The sequence below is a fragment of the Pelodiscus sinensis genome, chromosome 9 (genome assembly GCF_052426305.1).
Source record: "Pelodiscus sinensis isolate ZL-2025 chromosome 9, ASM5242630v1, whole genome shotgun sequence".
NCBI lineage: Eukaryota > Metazoa > Chordata > Testudines > Trionychidae > Pelodiscus > Pelodiscus sinensis.
In genome coordinates, this window is record NC_143060.1 from 6,008,436 (window position 1) to 6,028,360 (window position 19,925).

Consider the following 19,925-nt stretch of genomic DNA (forward strand, 5'->3'; position numbering starts at 1 on the left):
AATATCTATCTTTTATGGCCCCCAACGAATCCATATGTATTGAGATGAATACATTGTAAAATCTCAGTTAATGTCAGTTGGTCTAAATCAGTTATAAATATATTTGGACACAACATGTATACTTGGTGTTATGTTCCTGTTCATATTTTTTTAACTTAAAAGTTGACAGACAACCTTTATTACCAATAATATGTAATGTACTTTACAATGTTCCTGACATATATTTCAGCTTCCTGGATTTTTTTTTTCATCTGGCCTTCAGATATGAAAGGCAGAGTGATTTAACACCTGTTTAGATTTGTCATCCATGTGACGAAATGAAAAGTATGCCGTTTGCAATAACCTTTGCATAAAATAGTTAATTTGCATTTAATTTTAATGGTTCAAAGAACGTCAGGCAAAATGGTCGGCCCTCACGAATGTTCATTTAATCAAATCTGGCCCTCTTTGAAAAAAGTTTGGACACACCTGGTCTAGACGGTGCTTGGTCCTGCCATGTGGGCAGGGGACTGGACTCGATGACCTCTCGAGGTCCCTTCCAGTTCTAGTGTTCTAGGATTCTATGTAGTATTCTAAGGGCTCGTCTCAAGTTGGCTGGAAATTGACATTAAAAAGTTTCTTAGTGCAGAACAGTTCAATGTGTGCTAGGGAGGTTTTAATGCATGGTTGCACCATCCAGATGGATAGTTAGTTCATGGCATGCTAGGAACAGCTTTGATCACCGTTCTAGACAAACCCAGGGCTGTGTCTACACTGGCATGAATTTCCGGAAATGCTTAAAACAGAATAGTTTTCATTATAAGTATTTCCGGAAAAAGAGCGTCTACATTGGCAGGCTGCTTTTCCGGAAAAGCCCTTTTTCCGGAAAAGCATCTGTGGCCAATGTAGACGCGCTTTTCCGGAAAAGAGCCCTGATCGTCATTTTCGCGATCGGGGCTTTTTTTCCGGAAAAGACTACTGGGCTGTCTACACTGGCCCTTTTCCGGAACAGTGTTCCGGAATAAGGACTTATGCCCGAGCGGGAGCAGCGTAGCTTTTCCGGAATAGCGGCTGATTTTGTACAGTAGAGCGTCATTGCTTTTCCGGAAATTCAAGGGCCAGTGTAGACAGCTCGCAGCTTTTTCCGGAAAAGCGGCTGATTTTCCGGAATAAGTGGCCCAGTGTAGACACAGCCCCAGAGTTTACTAGCAACTCCACATCCATCACAACAGGTCTGTAGACAGGCTGTCTTGGACTACGAATGACCAATGTCGTCAATTAGTGCAGCTCAAATCACTAACACAAAACTGTTCTTCTCTCTCCCTATCACAATCTTACAGAACCCAAGGATAATGTTGTCTATCGCTACGTTCTTCCATGGATCGGTACGTATATTCATGCTTTTAGCCATCACTATTGATATGGAGAAGCTATTCTGATATACACCCGCTGAGAATCAATCCTTGTGTTTCTGTGATTGCAAAGCAAGATTCTTTTAGTTTGTTTTGATACACAAAATCTCCCGGGGCAACTCCATCCCTTATTATTACTACTCATGTTAATTACAGTAGTGCGTAAGGCAGGGCCAACCAAACATAGGGCCCCATTGGGCCAGCACCATATAAACACAGAGTAGTAGATTAGATGAAGTTGTTCAAATTAGTGGAGTCACAACATGCCCAAATTTGTCCCTACCCGCCTTTGGCTCTCCATCTAAGTAGTATGTTTCATGCCTGCCTGAAGAGTCTATGTAATCTGTGATATTTAAATACTTGTGTTATTGGATTCATTTCCATTTTAAAAGATATATGGTATATGAAACATGACAAATATTTGGAGGCACTTGGGCCACGTCCACATGAAGAAACTACTTCAAAATTAGTAAATTCGACTTAATAACTCCCAATTTAACACATTCGAACTAGAGTGTACACACTATGGCTGTGTCTACACTGGGCCACTTATTCCAGAAAATCAGCCGCTTTTCCGGAATAAGCTGCGAGCTGTCTACACTGGCCCCTTGAATTTCCGGAAAAGCAACGACGTTGAACTGTACAAAATCAGCTGCTATTCCGGAAAAACTATTCTGCTCCTGCTCGGGCATAAGTCCTTATTCTGGAACACTGTTCCGGAAAAGAGCCAGTGTAGACAGCCCAGTAGTCTTTTCCGGAAAAAAGCCCCGATCGCGGAAATGACGATCGGGGCTCTTTTCCGGAAAAGCGAATCTACATTGGCCACAGACGCTTTTCCAGAAAAAGGGCTTTTCCAGAAAAGCAGCCTGCCAGTGTAGACGCTCTTTTTCCGGAAATACTTATAATGAAAACTATTCTGTTTTAAGCATTTCCGGAAATTCATGCCAGTGTGGAAGACAAAGCCTATGGGAAAGCCTTGAAATCAGTCCATTAATGTGGATGTGTTTCAGACTCAGACCCCAGGAAGCACTGGGGAGTGATAGGTCTGAATGGCTCTGGGGAGTCGTTATTTCGAAATAGCTTCACCGGCACGTCCACGCTGCTGTTATTTCAAAATAACTATTTCAGAATGAGCATGACTCCTGATGAAAAGCAGGAGTACAGATTTTGAATTCTGCAGCCCGTTATTTTGAAATAACAAGCTTGGTCATGTGGTCTGTGGTCTAGACTACCCCCCACTGTCAGCACAGGGATGTAAATAAAGCACTTCAAAAGTGCAAATGAAGCGGGGATTTAAATATCCCGTGCTTCATTTGCATAATTGAGTAATGGAGCTCTTTTGAAAAAGTAAGACCTCATGGTTTACAGGATCTTTCAAAAAAGTGCCCTGTTTTCATCTAGACTGCAGTTTTACTTTTGAAATGGCGTTTTTTCGAAAGCACGCCATTACACAATTATGCAGATAAAGCATGGGATATTTAAATCCCTACGTCATTTGCACTTTCAAAGAGCTTCATTTACATCCCTCTGCTGACAGAGGGGTGTAGTCTAGACACAGTGGTGGATACTTCGCTTATAAATTTGACTTGGAGAAGGGGGGGTATTTTGAAATAAAGTCATAGTGTTGACCAGGGCTTGCAGAATAGCTGATTCACTGCAGGCACCATCACTATGGCTGGCTGAGATGTAGCAGCAATTTCCTTTGCTTGTGACTCGGCCGTCCAGCCAAGTCAGGGTGTGGTCACATCCCTTCCAAGGTGACAAACTCCAGCAAATTGAAGTTTATGGTCCTTTTGTCTGGTCCTCAGACCCAAATCTCATCCCGAAGGTCCTCTCACTCTTCTCCCAGGCTTTTAATCCTTATCCCCTTATGTCAGGGACAAATAGGAGAACCCAGTTCTAGCATCTACACTGGGCTCCTGTCCAGGGACCTTGGCATAAGCAGCCAAGATCTGCTCCCTCAGACACCTCGCTCCAGCTTCCTTGGACTCCTTCCTGCCTTTTCTCAGGACTTTTCCCCCCCAATCCCTTCCTCAGTTCTTTGTAACAATCAGCATCGCCCAGATGCCCAGTTCCTGCCCTTGTGTCAAGGTCACACACAGGAGCTTTTTCCAATTGTGTGTCTTAGCTGACTCACCTTTCCCAGGCTTTGTCCTCACCCTGAAGGAATATTCCTGCTCCCCTCCGGTCTCTCTGCTTTCTATTGCCAAGAGGGTAATTACAGTCTCACAGTAAGTGAATGGTACCAGGAATGCGGGGAAAGCTTGTTATAGGGTAATGATGGGTAAACCCAGTTAATTTCCACCTTAGAGATAAATATTCATATGAAATAAGATTTTGTAAAGTAGTTACCTTGGTACCAGCAAACTGGATAAAATGTAGCTATTGGGGGTGCAGGTAAGGGGATGCTAAAGTTTGTTTTGGAGAAGCTGCTTCTCTGAACCTCTTGAATTTAGGAAAAAAGCCAGGCCGGAGATTTTGCAAGAAGAAACGACCTCATTAGATATAAGCACTTTCTTCCAGTCGAGCCAGAAATACCAGCTGCACGGCTTCCTCAAACTTGAACTGTGTAAATAGTAATTCAATTGATCCCAGACCCAAATTCCTTGAGGCGAAGGCAGTGGGTGTGTGCAGAAATGATCTGATTGTATGTTCTGCATTTTTTTATATGGAACATTTTTTAGGAGAAAATGTCCTTGTTAAATGAACTTCAATTAGGTGGAAGTTTAAATTTAAATTAAGTTAAATAAACGTGGGGCTTTTCAAGACATTTTCGGAATTTTTGACAATCCCCTGAAAACCAAAAAGTGTTTCATTTTTCAAAACCAAAAACCTACTCTCTCTCTCTCTTTTTTTTTTGGTTACGTTTAGGGGGTTTGATGATTCCCCTTCTTCTCCCAGTTTTGCAATGCAATAACTCCCCACTTTTTCATGGAAAAAAGGGGGAACACGTGCGAGGGAATCACTAACTCCCTGAAACCCCAAAATGATTTTAGAAAAGCAAACAGTTTTCATTTTCAGTTCCGTTTTTTCCTTAAAACAAGCAAAAGATTTTGAATTGATTTGCAAACAATGTTGAAAAAGCCCCAATTCCACCCCTCTGCCCCAAACACAACAGTTTCCTCAGCAGCTCCCTTCTCCAGTGGCCAAAATGAACTGCTCTCTGTTGCCTGTGTTCCTCCAGGAAAAGGATTACTGACCTTACAAGGACAAAAGTGGCACCAGCATCGCAAACTGCTAACGCCTGGATTTCACTATGGGGTTTTGAAATCTTACGTCTCATTGATCACCAAATCGGCTCAAGTGATGTTGGTAGGAACCGCCAGTCCTATCGTCATCCCCTTTACTCTGTTTTCTGACGTTTATGCTAAAGGCAAAACCTCTCTTGCGCTTTTTCGCTGTTGTCTTGGACTCTCTTGTCCTATTTGAAAGATTTCTAAGGGCTGATTCACGGCTGTCTTGAATGCTATGAAGTCATTTACACACATGCAACAAGATGCCACCTGGGTCAGAATTCTCCACTCACTCACACCAGAGGTAACGCTTTATATGGTCTTTGCACTCACTTTGAACAAGCGTAAACCACTGGTGAGCTAGCATAGCGAGCCCTTCAGCATTCCCCCAGCATAAACGTTTTAAACCCCAGCATGGCTAGGAGGGTGATCAGAGGAGTTTTGCACAAGGCATCTGTTCTCCCTCTGTCCCCTGCTGCAATTTGTTCCTCAGGGTATGTTGTAGTTGAGAGCAATTTACAGCAGCTTCGGTTCTGGAGGTCAAACCAGACCCGGGATTAGCAGGGTACACTGGATCCAGGCTGCAAATGAATATGAATCAAAAGAACATAAGAAAGTCCGTACTGGGTCAGACCAAAGGTCCATCTAGTCCAGTATCCTGTCTGCCGACAGTGGCCAGCACCAGGTGCTCCAGAGAGTGTAGACTGAAGACAATGATCAAGCAATTTGTCTCCTGCCATCCTTCTCCAGCCTTTGACAAACAGAGGCCAGAGACACCATTTCATCCCCTGGCTAATAGCCTTTTATGGACCTAATCTGCATGAAATTAACTAGCTTCTCTTTAAACTCTGTTATAGTCCTAGCTTTCACAGCCTCCTCTAGCAAGGAGTTCCACAGGTTGACTGCACACTGTGGGTACGTCTAAACTACATGGCTCCGTCGACAGAGCCATGTAGATTTGTTTTTTTAGCAAAGGCAAATGAAGCCGCAATTTAAATGATCGCGGCTTCATTTAAATTTACATGGCTGCCGCGCTGAGCCGACAAACAGCTGACCAGCTGTTTGTCGGCTCAGCGCGCTAGTCTGGATGCTCCCCTGCCAACATCAAAGCCCTTTGTCGGCAGCCCCGGTAAACCTCATCCCACAAGGAATAACGGGGCTGCCGACAAAGGGTTTTGATGTCGGCAGGGGAGCGTCCAGACTAGCATGCTGAGCTGACAAACAGCTGATCAGCTGTTTGTCGGCTCAGCGCGGCAGCCATGTAAATTTAAATGAAGCCGCGATCATTTAAATCACAGCTTCATTTGCCTTTGCCTATCTGTCTAATCTACATGGCTCCATCGATGGAGCCATGTAGTCTAGACACAGCCTGTGTGAAGAAGAACTTTCTTTTATTAGTTTTAAACCTGCTACCCATTAACTGCATTTGGGGTGTGTCTATACTACAGAGTTTTGTCGACAAAAGTGGACTTTTGTCGACAAAACTATACCTGCGTCTACACTACCGCTGAGTTATGTGGGAAAACCCCCAATATCCATCTGGCCAATTGCGTGTCTGGAAAAAACATTCCTTCCTGACCCCTGCAGGCAAATGACGGAAGCCCTGAAGCATCAGATTGGATTATAGTCATTCTTTTCATACAGAGAGGCAAGTGTTATGGCATGTTGAGGGCAATGCAGGCTATCCTGTTTTTCCCACACCCGGTGGGAGAGAGGATCATAGAACACTAGAACTGGAAGGGACCTTGAGAATGTATCAAGTCCAGCCTAGAAACTTTGTCAATAGAAGCCTCCTGCTGCCTTTTCTTAACTCCCCCATCAATACAGCTTCTTTGGACCACTTCCCTGTGGTCCCAGCACCTTCTTCACCGGACCACGAGCCAACATCCAGCCAGATGTTCCCTGGTAACAACTAAATATATGGAGATATACCTAACTCATAGAGCTGGAAGGGACCTTGAGAGGTCATTTAGTCCAGTTCACTGCCCTCACAGCAGGACCAAGCACCCTCCCTGACAGATTTGCCCCAGATCCCTAAACGGCCCCCTCAAGAATTGAGCTCACTACACTGGGTTTAGCAGGCCTCACACCACTGAGCTATTCCTCCTCAACACCTGCTCTGGTCACAATGCTACCTTCCAACAGGAACACAATCGTCTCTCCTTGGGCACTCTGAAGCAGTGGACTGTCTCTGGCCTTGTCGCACCTTTTATGTGAGCTTGCTGAGTCCTGATTGGCTGCTTTGTGCAGCCTCTTTCTGATTGGCTGCTTCTTGCACAGCAGGCTGCTTTTAACCCCTTCCTTTCTGGTGTGGGGTGAACATGCCATTGCGTAACCCACACAGCTAGGCTATGTCTACCCTCTTGCGCAATGCCGTTACACCTATTACTTTTCAGGAAGAACGGCGTTGCGCAAGAGGGTTTTTCTTGCGCAAGAAGGGGCAGTGTAGACGCTCCTTGCACAAGAGCCTCTTCTGAAAAAAATGGTGGCTCATTAGGTATGCAAATGAGGCTCGGCGATATTCCACGCTTAGCCTCATTTGCATATTACTCGTGCAAGAAGCCACGAGTGTAGACATAGCCCTAGTGTGGTTACCATGCAGTGGCACTTAGACCACAGCTACTGCTAAGCCCAAGAGACCTCTATAGCATGGGCTGGAAGCCAGCTGGCTTTTAGCTCAGAGGGTAGAGGCTCCTGTACTCCGCTTTAGAGATCCCAGGTTCAAATCCACCTGGTGATGGTTACAATTGCACCACCCCTGAGCTGAATGCCAAGGAATTTGAAGTCTAAAGAGGCTGTAGTTGAATAATCCATACATTTGATTTGTATTAGAGATGGGAAAGAGAGAAATAATTCTGCCCTCCCCACTATGTATCAGGTACAAATACAGATCTCATTTATATTTTGACTATAAACCCTTCCACTTCATGCTACATCAAGTTAGCTTTGCTCATATTTGATTAACAGAGCAACGGGATCTCCCTCTTCCACATTTCACAGGGATAGTTTAAGTTTTAAATCTGCAGAAGGTAAATGCACATGTAATAGGGACAACGGGGTGGGCAGGGGGAGGTTGAATGGCAAAACTACAGATCCAAAAATATGTACTGGAAACAGGCTAATGAGTTAGCCTACACAGTCAGAAGCAGAAATGCCATCATTCCACCGATCATCCGCCTGAGGGGTCAATAACCCACTTTCCCCTGGTGTTAGGTCTATTAACAGCTCCATGTCAGCTTGCAGACTTGCCTCTCTCACCAATGGCAGTTGGTCCAATGAAAGCTATTACCTCATTCACTTTGTCGCTCTAGCGCCTAGCAAAGCATTTCTGTCCCATCTCGTTTCCATCTACTTCCTGCATTAGGACAAATGGGAAAAGCTGGCTACCCAGGAGACATCGGTGGAGCTCTTTGAACATGTCAGCTTGATGACTCTCGACAGCATCTTGAAATGTGCTTTTAGTCATGAGAGCAACTGCCAGACTGACAGGTCAGTACAAGGGGTAGACCTGACAAAGTTTTCTGGACAAATATTTCAGTACTAGGATAGATCTGGACAAAGTTTTCTGGACAAATATTTCAGTACTGGGATAGACCTAGACAAAGTTTTCTGGACAAATATTTCAGTACTGGGATAGATCTGGACAAAGTTTTCTGGACAAATATTTCAGTACTGGGATAAATCTGGACAAAGTTTTCTGGACAAATATTTCAGTACCGGGATAGACCTGAACACGGTTTTCTGGACAAGTATTTCAGTACCGGCATAGACCCAGGCAAAGTTTTCTGGACAAATATTTCAGTACTGGGATATGCCACAGTTTTCTGGACAAGTATTTCAGTACTGGGATAGACCCGGGCAAAGTTTTTTGGACAAATATTTCAGTACCGGGACAGACCCGGGCAAAGTTTTTTGGACAAATAACTTAGTTCCCAAAAAAGTAGTTTGGTCGACTCAAAACTATTTGCAAATTTGACACATAGTTTCAACCAGTCACAAAAGAGCAGGAGGTGGTGGTAGTCCTATTATGCCCTTAGAATCATAGGACTGGAAGGGACCTCGAGAGGTCGAGTCCAGCCCCCCGCCCTCAAGGCAGGAGGCTGGACTCCTTCCTCTCACACATTTTAGCCCAGTGACTAAGTCACTCACCTGGGATAGCTGCATCTCTGGGTTGAATCAGCTTCTAAAAGAGACCCACAATGGACTTTTTTGATTGAAAAGTTTGGATTCTGTTTAACCCAAGCGAATTTTTGAAAAAAATATTTTAGAAACACCTTCAAACCAAAATGTCAGTCCTCTCAGCTCTAACTGAGCACATTTATTTGAGAGTAATCTGGAGATTCTGCTGCCACTGAGTCAGGACATAGGTGTCGGTATTGCAGCTTTGAATGATGACTGTTACATCTCTACCTTAGGCGGAAAAGTTGTATACTTTGCTAAATGCCCTTACTATGCTGTGTAAGTTCCTCTATAATTTTTCTTTCAGGGAGAACGCCTACATCAAATCTGTCTATGAAATCACCTTTCAGTTAAAATACAGGATGTGGTACCTCCCATACCATTTTGATTTCATCTATTGGCTCAGTCGTGATGGACGCCGCTTCCAGAAGGCCTGTGACATTGTGCATCTCCAAACAGGTATTTCCCAAGGCCCTTCTGGCTGCCTTTTTCTGAGACTTGGGGAGACGGGTTAGCAGTCCTGTAGAGAAGATCGAACTCCTACTGAAGCCAACGAGAAGCTATCAGTTGACTTCCACAAGAGCTGGAATGGCGTCTTATCACTATATTGAGAGTCATGGGGTATGTCTACCCTGCAATGCTATTTCAGGATTTGCTTAGCGCAAATTGCGTAACTTATTTCAAGTTTCGGGTGCTGTGTGGACGCACCCACGGAGACCAAAGTCTTCTATTGATCTAGACATATTGTTGGGCAAGGTTCCCATGTATTGCACTGTCAATGGGCCTCACCTCTCTTCTGGGACGTTAGAGGTGCACTCTTCATAAACACATCAAGTGTGGCTTCTTTGATAAGACTGTCATCAAAGGTGTTATGTGGATACCAGATGGCACCTTCCAGTCATGACCTATGTGGGCAGAATTTGAGGACTGACCATCCTCCAGCTTCTAATTGTTGTCAGATGTCACCGATGTGGTGTCTTGTCAGATGTTTTGCTCGGTCAAATGTTGATAGCCTTTCGGCTGCATGCATGTGCTCCCTCTGTATGCTGCCCTGGCTCTGCACAGATAGCTGGCCCAGCAGACCCTGAGAGAACCCCCTGGGATCACAAAATAAGATAAGGGATGAAGACACGCAGCTAGGTTGATTGTCAAAGCATGGTCTGTAGCTCCTACAGGTCTGCTGGTACATGAATATCCCCGACAATGGTGTCAGCTCAGTCCGTGGTGGGACTTTTCACTACTCTCTAGGCCAGACAAAGAGTTATGGTGAGGTACCCCAAAATGTATAGACTGAGGCAAACAATCTGGGATACACACCCTCCGTATCCTCTTACGCCTTTCATGACATGTGGGTTACCTCCCCTGGGACTTTCCTCCTGGCATTTCAGACAAAATATCACTCTTCATCACTTGTGTCAAATCTTTTTATTGTGGGCTAGTTTGGGGCGTTCTAGTACTGTCCTGCCGGAATGTGTTTACATGGTCCATGCGTTGTAGCAGGGCTATCAATACTGATCCAGTCCTGGACACTGATTTCCAATCAAACATCTGCTTTTGTCACTATATTGAGAGTCATGGGGTATGTCTACACTGCAGTTCTATTTTGGGATACCAGAGGTATCCCGAAATAGCTCCCTCACGTCTTTTGAACGTGTCTGCTATTTCAAAATATAGCAGACGTGCTATTTTGCCATCCCTGTAAACCTTATTCTATGAGGAGTAAGGGATGGCACGGTGTAGATGCACCATATTTCAAAAAAGGTTTCTGCTTTTCTGCCCTACATCCTCTGGCACCTACTCAGAGTGACTCCTATCATCATTAGCATGGAGGCTAATTGGGCCAAAAAGACTTCACATGTTGAATGATGGCCCTGGACTCTGGATAGAGCTAGCAGAAAAATCCAGAGTCTTGAAATATATATTTTTTATCTTTTTAAAAATTGATTTTATTTTATTTTTCTGAAACAGAAAAAGTGATTAAGGAGAGGAAGAAATCCCTCAAAGATGAGCGAGAACTTGAAAAGATCAAGAAGAAGAGACACTTGGACTTCCTGGATATTCTCTTGTGTGCCAAGGTAGATACAGAGGGACCTTGCTTTATTTCTCATGTCTTGTGAATAAGCGTGTGTAAGTCTGTTAGACATCACATTGATGTTTCCATTTTCTAGCGGTATAGCTCTGTAGTTGAGCTGGGCTAAAAGTGAATTTTCTCTGGCCCTGGTTAATTTCTGGAATAAGTTCTTTAAGGACTCCATATCTTTCAATTCCCTTTGTTTAGGGCTGTCTAGGGCTTCAAAGTCACATATTTTGGCAGCGTCCAGGAACTCTCAAAGGGTGGTCCATTATCCTATTCCTGAAGATAAAGTGCCAGTGTTTGTATCTCATTCCCATATGCTTTCTGCTTTTGCCAGATCATCCAGTTGTGTGTTATCAACCAGAACGTGCATACTGGATACTTTTACTTGATGACCAGGTGGGATCTGGACAATCACTGTTTCAAAATTGACTCTGCTCCAACTTCTTTCTTGTATATGACAGTCACTGGTTTTCTTCAGCCTTGAATCCAAGACCAGGTAGTAACTAGTGAAACTTCATGCCACCATTCTCAAAACCGATCATGGCGTTTTTTCTTTTGTGCAAACATTTTTTTTTCTGAGAGGATGTGTCACATTCTGGGGTGCAATCCAGCCCAGTGACAGGCGGTGTCACTGTAAAGCTGGGGTGGGCACATGGGCGGTGGATAATGTAGGCAAGGGAAGGCATTGCCTTCCCACAACAGCCTACATGCCCCAGCTACCTGGGAAGGATCAGGCTAGGGCTGGGCGGGGCTTGGCTCCAGGAGAGAGGAGGTTGCTGAAGGGGCGGGGCCTCAGGCAGAAAGGGCGGGGCTCAGGCTTGTCTTCCCCAGCTTCACTTGCCACCCATGGGTGGACAATAGGTGGCCCATAGTCCAGATGCAGTTCACCAGGGTTAGCCCCTGTTTCTGCTGCTAGTGCACATCTGCACATAGAATCATAGAATAATAGGACTGGAAGGGACCTCGAGAGGTCCTCGAGTCCAGCCCCCCCGCCCTCAAGGCAGGATCAAGCTCCGTCTACACCATCCCTGACAGATGTCTATCTAACCTGTTCTTAAATATCTCCAGAGAGGGAGATTCCACCACCTCCCTTGGCAATTTATTCCAATATTTGACCACCCTGACAGTTAGGAATTTTTTCCTAATGTCCAATCTAAACCTCCCCTGCTGCACTTTAAGCCCATTACTCCTTGTCCTGTCCTCAGAAACCAAGAGGAACAAATTTTCGCCTTCCTTCCTCCAGTGCATACAACAAAATGTATTCTGCATATGAATGGAAAAAAAATTAGAGAAAACATTGTTCACTGTTGCTGTGTAGAGTGGAACAATTACCTCCTATGTCTTACATATGGCATGCTTATTAGTACACCCTAGAGTGACACTAGTCTTTTTAACAATTGTTGCACATAGCTAGCTCATATTCCATTTCTGATCCACAAGCCTTGCCATCTTGAATGTATCTCACTTACCTAAATAGTCCTTAATCTGATCTTTCCATATTCTGGCATTTGCTCCTATCCCCTTGTTCTTAACATCAGTTGTGTTAAGCTTCTCATCACAGTTCACTTTTTGACTGAAAACTGAAACAAAAAGGGCATTAAACACCTCGGCCTTCTTGGCTACATTCTAGGGAATGATGCACAGAACAAAAATCAAAATGATACAAAATTAAGTGCCTTTATATGTTTACACATTCAATGAAATGTAACACTATTTGAACCCTCTTTAGAAACATATGCAGGCATGTTGTATTTATCCAGCATGTATAGCCTATTTTATCACAGAATCTACTGTTGTGTGTTATTATTCCTTCTTCAAAAAAGAATGAGCAGGCGATGTGATTTTTTTAAATAAAACTAAAAATTGTTAAGTAAGGATTTGTTAAACTGAGATTAGTTTTTATAATTTTTATCAAAGTAAATTAGATGCTCACACCTTTTCAGAGTCTGAGTGAAAAACAAACACGCACAAAAAACTTAAAAGAATGCTTTGAGTTCCTGCAATATCTCAAGTACTGTGCAGTGTAACAGTATTATTGTGCAGTTATATTGGGTTCTTCTTTAATACTATTTATCAAAGCACAGTAAGTAAATAAAATAAAATAAAATAAAATAAAATAAAATAAAATAAAATAAAATGAAATAAAGCATCAATAAAACAAATCCAACTGTTTTTTAATATAAAGTATTTTTAAATTCCAAGATTGAAATAAAGGAACACCAAGTGTTTCAGTTGCTTTCAATACAGCAAGTTGCTGCACTTATTTTTGTGTTGACGAGGATATGCAAATCATGCTCTCATTTGCATACCGTCTTCCGATTCTTTTTGCAGAAGAGGTTTTGCCAATAAAAAGCCCAGTGTAGACAGGACTGTTTGTCAGAAACGCCCCCTTTTTCGCAAGACCCTTATTCCTCAAAAATTGAGTTTTACAGGAGAGTACAATTTGCATATCCTCTTCCACAAAAAAAATGGCACTGTAGCCGTAGTTAGTGTCAGGTGTGTTTGATACAGTACGTAGCTACTATTGACCTAAATACGTCAATATCCATTTCCCCTGACTGCAGAATGCCCTGGGACTTGTTGAAATCAGTCTTCCTGGTGTACAAAGCAAACTCCTTTGCTGAAATGTCACTGAAGCCAGGAACTGAAACACAAGCCTCTTTTACATGAGACATTACGGGATCTCTTTTAGGGTAGAAAATTCCCTGCACACTTCAGGAACTTCATTCCGGGCTGACCACTCTGAGAATCACTGATACACTTCTTCAGCTTTTCAGCGGAGTTGTCAACAGCTGACGGAAACAGGGTACCAACTTGATACGTTGATTAATTGTTACATTGCTGATATTTGCAGCCCTGAGAAGCCCTTGAGTGGTCTCCTCTGAAAACGGAGTATGTGTCTCAAGGAAACCCAGCAGTTCTTCCATTTTCTTACAAAGCAAAGAGAGGGCATGGTCTCTGGCGTTCAAATGCAGCCTTTAAGTCAGGGGTGGGCATGATACGGCCTGCAAGCTGGATCTGGCTTGTCAAGATTGACACATTCTTTCTACAATGCTACTTCATTTCCTAGCGCAAGCTCCACTTGGGGTCCTGTCCCAGTTGTGCGTTTACGCATGGATGGTTGATGCGTGATTTCATCATCATTCATCTGAGTTGGCAGTTCCTGTCTTGTGTTTCTGAGCAACCTGTCTTCTTCATTTGAGGCATCTGTGCTTCCTATTTTTAGCCCAGGCATGTGCCTGTTTTGACTGCACACTTTGGAAAATGATGCTTTCCCTAGCAATAGAGTCACCCCCTCATGGTGAGTGCAGGAAGGGCTGAGGGATCTGGATCCACCTTACTCCATCAAGTTCTAACTCAGAGCCCTTCAAAAGAATAGTGTTCCACTGTTCATATTCCCAAGTGCCTCCCTTGGACTATTTCCGACCCCTTATTCTGTCTCTGGAAGTCCCTCTGCTGGTTGTGGTGTGTCATCCCCTTTGGGCCCAGTGGGCGACTGGCTTCCCTGAGTGGTCCATCTCCATGGTTTGGAGTCCTGGTGGCTTCTTGGCAGCAGTGCGTGGCACACATCTGCTCTGCTCCTCAGCCAGCCCGGACTGAGCCAAACTCGTCCCTTTTATAGGCTTCCTCCATTGGAGGAGCATGCCCAGAAAAGGGAGGGGGTGTGGCCTCTTGGGCCAAAGCCATTTGTTAGCTGTTGCATCACCAGTAGAGGACTGATACCCCCTGTCCCAGGATACTGTCCCAGGAGAATGGGGACAAAGGGTGCCAATTACAACTCCCACGAAGCACTGTGGTGCCTCTTCTCAGCCAAAATCTTTTAGTTCAGAGTTGGATGAAAACTCCTCATTTCCCATAGAAAATGTGGATGAAAATGAGCCATCCCAGCCTGTGCACAGGTCTCGACGTGAACCATATTGCAGGAGACCTGAAGTCATAAAGAGATTTCAGGAGCTCCGGGGGGGAGGGGGGGGGGGAGAATGGAGAAAAAACAACATTTGAAATCTTCCAGCATGAGTGGGGCTGGCGGTAGGTCTGCTTAATATTTGCCAAGGACAACATCGGTTGCAGGGTGGTGCAGCAGTAGCCATGAATCCAAAGTCAGTCTCTGGACTAACAGCGTCCTTTGATCCCTGTCGAATTAGGATGAAAATGGAGTGGGATTATCTGATGAAGACATGCGCGCTGAGGTGGACACTTTCATGTTTGGGGGTCATGATACCACAGCCAGTGGGATCTCCTGGACTTTATACTGTCTATCCCTGAACCCAGAGCACCAGCAGAAATGCCGAGAAGAGATCCGAGAGCTTCTGGGAGACCGGGAGACTATTGAGTGGTGAGAACTCATATTTTATTTCATGACAGTTTCCTTCAGGGTTATTTCTGGTGAATTAAGATATTCTTGGGTGTGTCTAGACTTCACCTCTCTGTCGACAGAGAGATGTAGATTAGGCACATCAAAATTGCTAATGAAGCAGGGATTTAACTATCTCATGCTTCATTAGCATAAACATGGCCTCCGCTTTTTTTTGAAATGGAGTTTTTTCGAAAAAACCCCGGCAGTCTAGACGCGATCTTTCAAAAATACAACCCTTTTTTGAAAGATTCTGTGAACCTCATTTTATGAGGGATAAGAGCTCTTTCGAAAAAGAGTTGTATTTTTGACAGATCATGTCTAGACTGTTTGTTTTTTTTTAAAAAAAACCTCCATTTTGAAAAAAAGTGGTGGCCATGTTATGCAAATGAAGCACGGAATATTTAAATCAAGGCTTCATTTTCACTTTCTAAGTGCTTGATTTGCATCCTTCTGTCGACAGAGGGATGCAGTCTAGACATAGCCCTTGAGTTTTACTGGAAACTAAGAAGTCCTTTTATTTCAGGGTGTCAGACAATGCAGTATTGCACTTATATTTAGTTGGGGCCTGATCCAAAGCCCAGTAATAATCCAAAAAAGTCTTTTTCGTGGTCTTTGGCTCAGAGTTTTGAACAGGATTTTCATTGTTTTTAACATGAATGCTTGCAAGAACATTTCATGTTTTATATATAAAAAGAGACTGTCAAAGACCCAAGGGTTCTGCTAGTTCTGACTTACTTATATATTTAAAAATCCAACAACTCCCTGCATTAAACACAAATAGATATTACATTTGTGGACCCCCCCAAAAAGCTTCACACTCTTGTTCTTCACTGGCTGGCTCTGCAGGGGCGTTTGGCTAATGCTGTGGCTGGCACAAGCAGTGATGAAACGGACATGTAAACAAGCCAGTTAATGGTGCCAAATGTGACTTCCAGAGCCACTGGAAATAAGCAATGGCTACCCTTCAACTCAAGGTCGCAAAACTGTCATGAAACTCTGCCTGCATCAGTGTGAAATTGTATCTCATGCCATCCATCCAGCTAAGCCAGGGTATGTCTACACTACCCCGCTAGTTCGAACTAGCGGGGTAATGTAGGCATACCGCACTTGCAAATGAAGCCCGGGATTTGAATTTCCCGGGCTTCATTTGCATAAGCGGGGAGCTGCCATTTTTAAAACCCCGCTGGTTCGAACCCCGCTGGTTCGAACCCCATTTCACGAGGAGTAACGGTAGTTCGAACTAGGAAGCCTAGTTCGAACTACCTAGTTTGTGCCGCGTGTAGCCGCGCGGCACGGGGTTCGAACCAGCGGGGTTTTAAAAATGGTGGCTCCCCGCTTATGCAAATGAAGCCCGGGAAATTCAAATCCCGGGCTTCATTTGCAAGTGCGGTATGCCTACATTACCCTCCTAGTTTGAACTAGGAGAGTAGTGTAGACATACCCCCCGATACTTAAGTAGCTGGTGTCACTCTTATTTGTATGATACCCTTGGATGGTAATGAGAAAATGAAACCTTATTTTATTTGTCCATCAAAAACTGCGGCTGTCAAAGGCAAGCACAATTTTGTAGCGCTCTTTAATTAGAGTCACTCTCAGACTAAACTACCTGGACTGAGCTGAGCACAGATTGTACAGAATCATAGAACACTAGGACTGGAAGGGAGCTTGAGAGGTAATCCAGTCCCCTACCCTCACAGAATACTCCGAGCCTGAGCTAGCAGGCACAGCTGAAGGTATAGGCACGGGCTCATGTTTTGCTTTGGGCTTGACTATCCACCTATTTTCCAGTGAGAACACAGGTCATCAAGTATGAGTGATGTAAGTCTTCCAATCTCCCTCTCTAATTGTTCCTGAGCTTTCCCCTTTCTTGTCCAACCCCTTCCTTTTTCTACATGGCCTTTTAACCCTATGTTTTCCTGCACCATTTCTGCTCGGCTTCCACCACATTCAAACACAGATGCTGTCCAAGAAATCCTCCTGCCTGGGTAATTGTTTGGCCAGAAGCGGCCCCCAGCCTTCTGGTGAAGCATTGGTGGGATATCGGTAAAGCCCAGATGTTGGAGAAATGCAGCTAACAGCGACACCTTTATGCCTAGCAACCAGGAGAAATGCAGCAGCTGAGATGTCAGAGGAGACATTCCAGCTTGTGTGGTGGTTGGCAGATTTAATCTCGGCATGTTCTTGAAAAGTCCTGGCTGTCAAATGCTCTTTGGTTTCCCCTTCTAAAGTGCCTCTGTTACCCATGAGCACTTCCTTTGGAGGTTCCTTACCACTTGGATCATTCTCATGGCGCATCCACATACTGTAGCTCCATGCTAGGTCGGAGAGAGTGCACCCGCTGGAAATGAATTCAGATAGCCATGTTTAACGCACTGCTCAAAGCCATGGAAGAGCCACCAAGAACCCAAACCAACACAGAGTCTTGTAGACACAGTTACACGAGTCTGGTGTGTGTAGCCCTTTTCATTAGGGATGCTCCCTCCATACTATGCTGGTCCATGCTAGCTCTGTAGTGACAACTCACCACCAAAGGGTAGAAAATGAGAATCTCGGGAGAGCCTTTCAGGAATATTATTCACGCCAACAGTTAATTCTTTTGATAAATGATGTGTTTGCTCAGGCTTCCCCATGTGTCTTTGGGGGGAGTTTATGTCGCTCGTGAATCACCTGACTTCCTTTCTGATGGTTTTTCATCACCTAGGAGAAAAGGAAACTGTGTTTTATAGGCTTAAAAAACAGAACCCAAAGGGAGACATTGTCAGTGGAAAATAGGGTTGCTAGATACGTTCACAAAAAGTACCAAACATGAAGGGGAAAAAAATTGGTTGAGCAAAAAAAAAAGGACCAAACTTGTTGAGCAAAAAAATAGCACAAAAAAGGGTCACTACATCTTTAAATCCCAGCGGTCCACACTTCCCGCTACTCCTGGCCCCTCCAGATGCGGCAAGGGAAGAATGTCCCAGGTGGACTTCCATCCGAGAAAAACAGAAAATACCAAACATTTTACATGTCCAGTATTTTCTGTTTTTTTTACCGGACAGAGGCTGCAGATACCGGACTCCTGGCAACCCTAGTGGAAAAGCCAGCGAAGGAGGCCAAGTGAAAATGATCATTCCAGGCAGAACAATATGGTCCGTAGCTGGACATGGAGTGAAGATCTTGTAGCATGGAATCCCAGCACAGATCTTGCCTGTTGGTATTATCACTTCAAGAGGGGTGTGTCACTCAATTTCTCTCGCTTGCAGGGATGACCTCGGAAAGATGCCTTACACCACCATGTGCATCAAGGAGACTATGCGCATTTACCCGCCGGTGCCTTTTGTGGGCCGCCAGCTCAGCAAACCCATCACGTTTTACGACGGACGATATTTACCCGCAGGTTGGGTTTTTCCCTATTTCTTTCTTTCCATTAGACCTTATGCAAAGTGCACACATCAGTTGAAAGGACAAACATTTCTGAAGCAAACTGTCTGGAGTCTGCGCCCTGTCTTGCGGGTGCTGGAGGGTTACAAATGGCTTCTCCATGCCAGCTCCGGGCTCACTAAAGCTGTGTCTAGACGACAGGGTTTTTTTTTTCGAAAAATATGGCCTTTTTTCAAAAAAACGTCCCCTGCAGCTAGACTGCTGCCGCGTTCTTTCGAAAGTAAATCAAAAGAACGCGGCAGTTTTTTCGACCACAGAAAACCTCATTTTACGAGGAAGAACGCCTTTTTTCAAAAGTGATCTTTCGAAAAAAGGTGCTATGTAATGTTTTTTCGAACTTACTAACTCTTCTCCCACTCTTGCAATGCTTCCAGAGGGCCACGAACAGCTGATTTGTGGCATTAAGGATGCTCTGGGTAGAAGAGAGAGGGGTAGGGATGGGGCACACTGGGTGCTCTCTTTCAAAAAAGCGGTTTGCTTTTTCCAAAGTACTGGTTGTAGTCTAGACGCTCTTTTTCGAAACAGGCTTGTAGTCTAGATGTAGCCTAAATGGGCCCTGGAGAATGCTGATGTTATTTGGTCTGAAAGTGTCCTCTGTTGGGTTACCTAGTCCATCTGCCCACATTACTTTTGTAGATGAGCCAACTAGCCCTAGGAGATGGGTCTACATACTAACCTCAGCCTTGACTGTCTCTTCCACCCCTGGTGACCGCATCATGTTCATTGCAAGATTTTCTAGGCTTCCCTTCTCCTCTCCCTTCCTATTACACTGTGGTGGGGAGCTGCAGAGGAGCTGAAAGGAGGGTATAGAATCATAGAACCCCAGGGATAGAAGAGACCTCAGAAGTCATCGAGTCCAGCCCCCTGCCCAAAGCAGGACCAACCCAACTCAATCATCCCAGCCAAGGCTTTGTCAAGCCGGGCCTTAAACACCTCTAGGGATGGAGATTCCACCACCTCCCTAGGGAACCATCCCAGTGCTTCACCATCCTCCTAGTTAAATAGTTTTTCCTAATATCCAACCTAGACCTCCCCCACTGCAACTTGAGACCATTGCTCCTTGTTCTGCCATCAGTCACCACTGAGAACAGCCTCTCTCCATCCCCTTTGGTACCTCCCTTCAGAGAGTTAAATGTTGCTCTCAAATCCCCTCTCGCTCTTCTCTTCTGCAGACTAAATAAGACCAAATCCCTCGGCTTCTTCTCATAGGTCATGTGCTCCATCCCCCGATCGTTTTGGTTGCCTTCTGCTTGACTTTCTCCAAT

The 19,925-nt window shown here is 44.5% G+C and overlaps 1 protein-coding gene across 1 annotated transcript in view; it reads left to right on the plus strand.

Annotated features, from left to right (window-relative positions):
• Nucleotides 1-19,925, plus strand: part of LOC102452682 (cytochrome P450 4B1-like) — a 45,166-nt gene that overhangs the window by 10,236 nt on the left and 15,005 nt on the right. Inside the window, exons 3-9 of the mRNA XM_006111447.5 lie at nt 1,320-1,364; nt 4,576-4,703; nt 7,989-8,113; nt 9,111-9,262; nt 10,772-10,878; nt 15,026-15,216; nt 18,483-18,616. Coding sequence (XP_006111509.3) covers nt 1,320-1,364; nt 4,576-4,703; nt 7,989-8,113; nt 9,111-9,262; nt 10,772-10,878; nt 15,026-15,216; nt 18,483-18,616 — 882 coding nt within the window. The remainder of the gene's footprint in view (nt 1-1,319; nt 1,365-4,575; nt 4,704-7,988; nt 8,114-9,110; nt 9,263-10,771; nt 10,879-15,025; nt 15,217-18,482; nt 18,617-19,925) is intronic.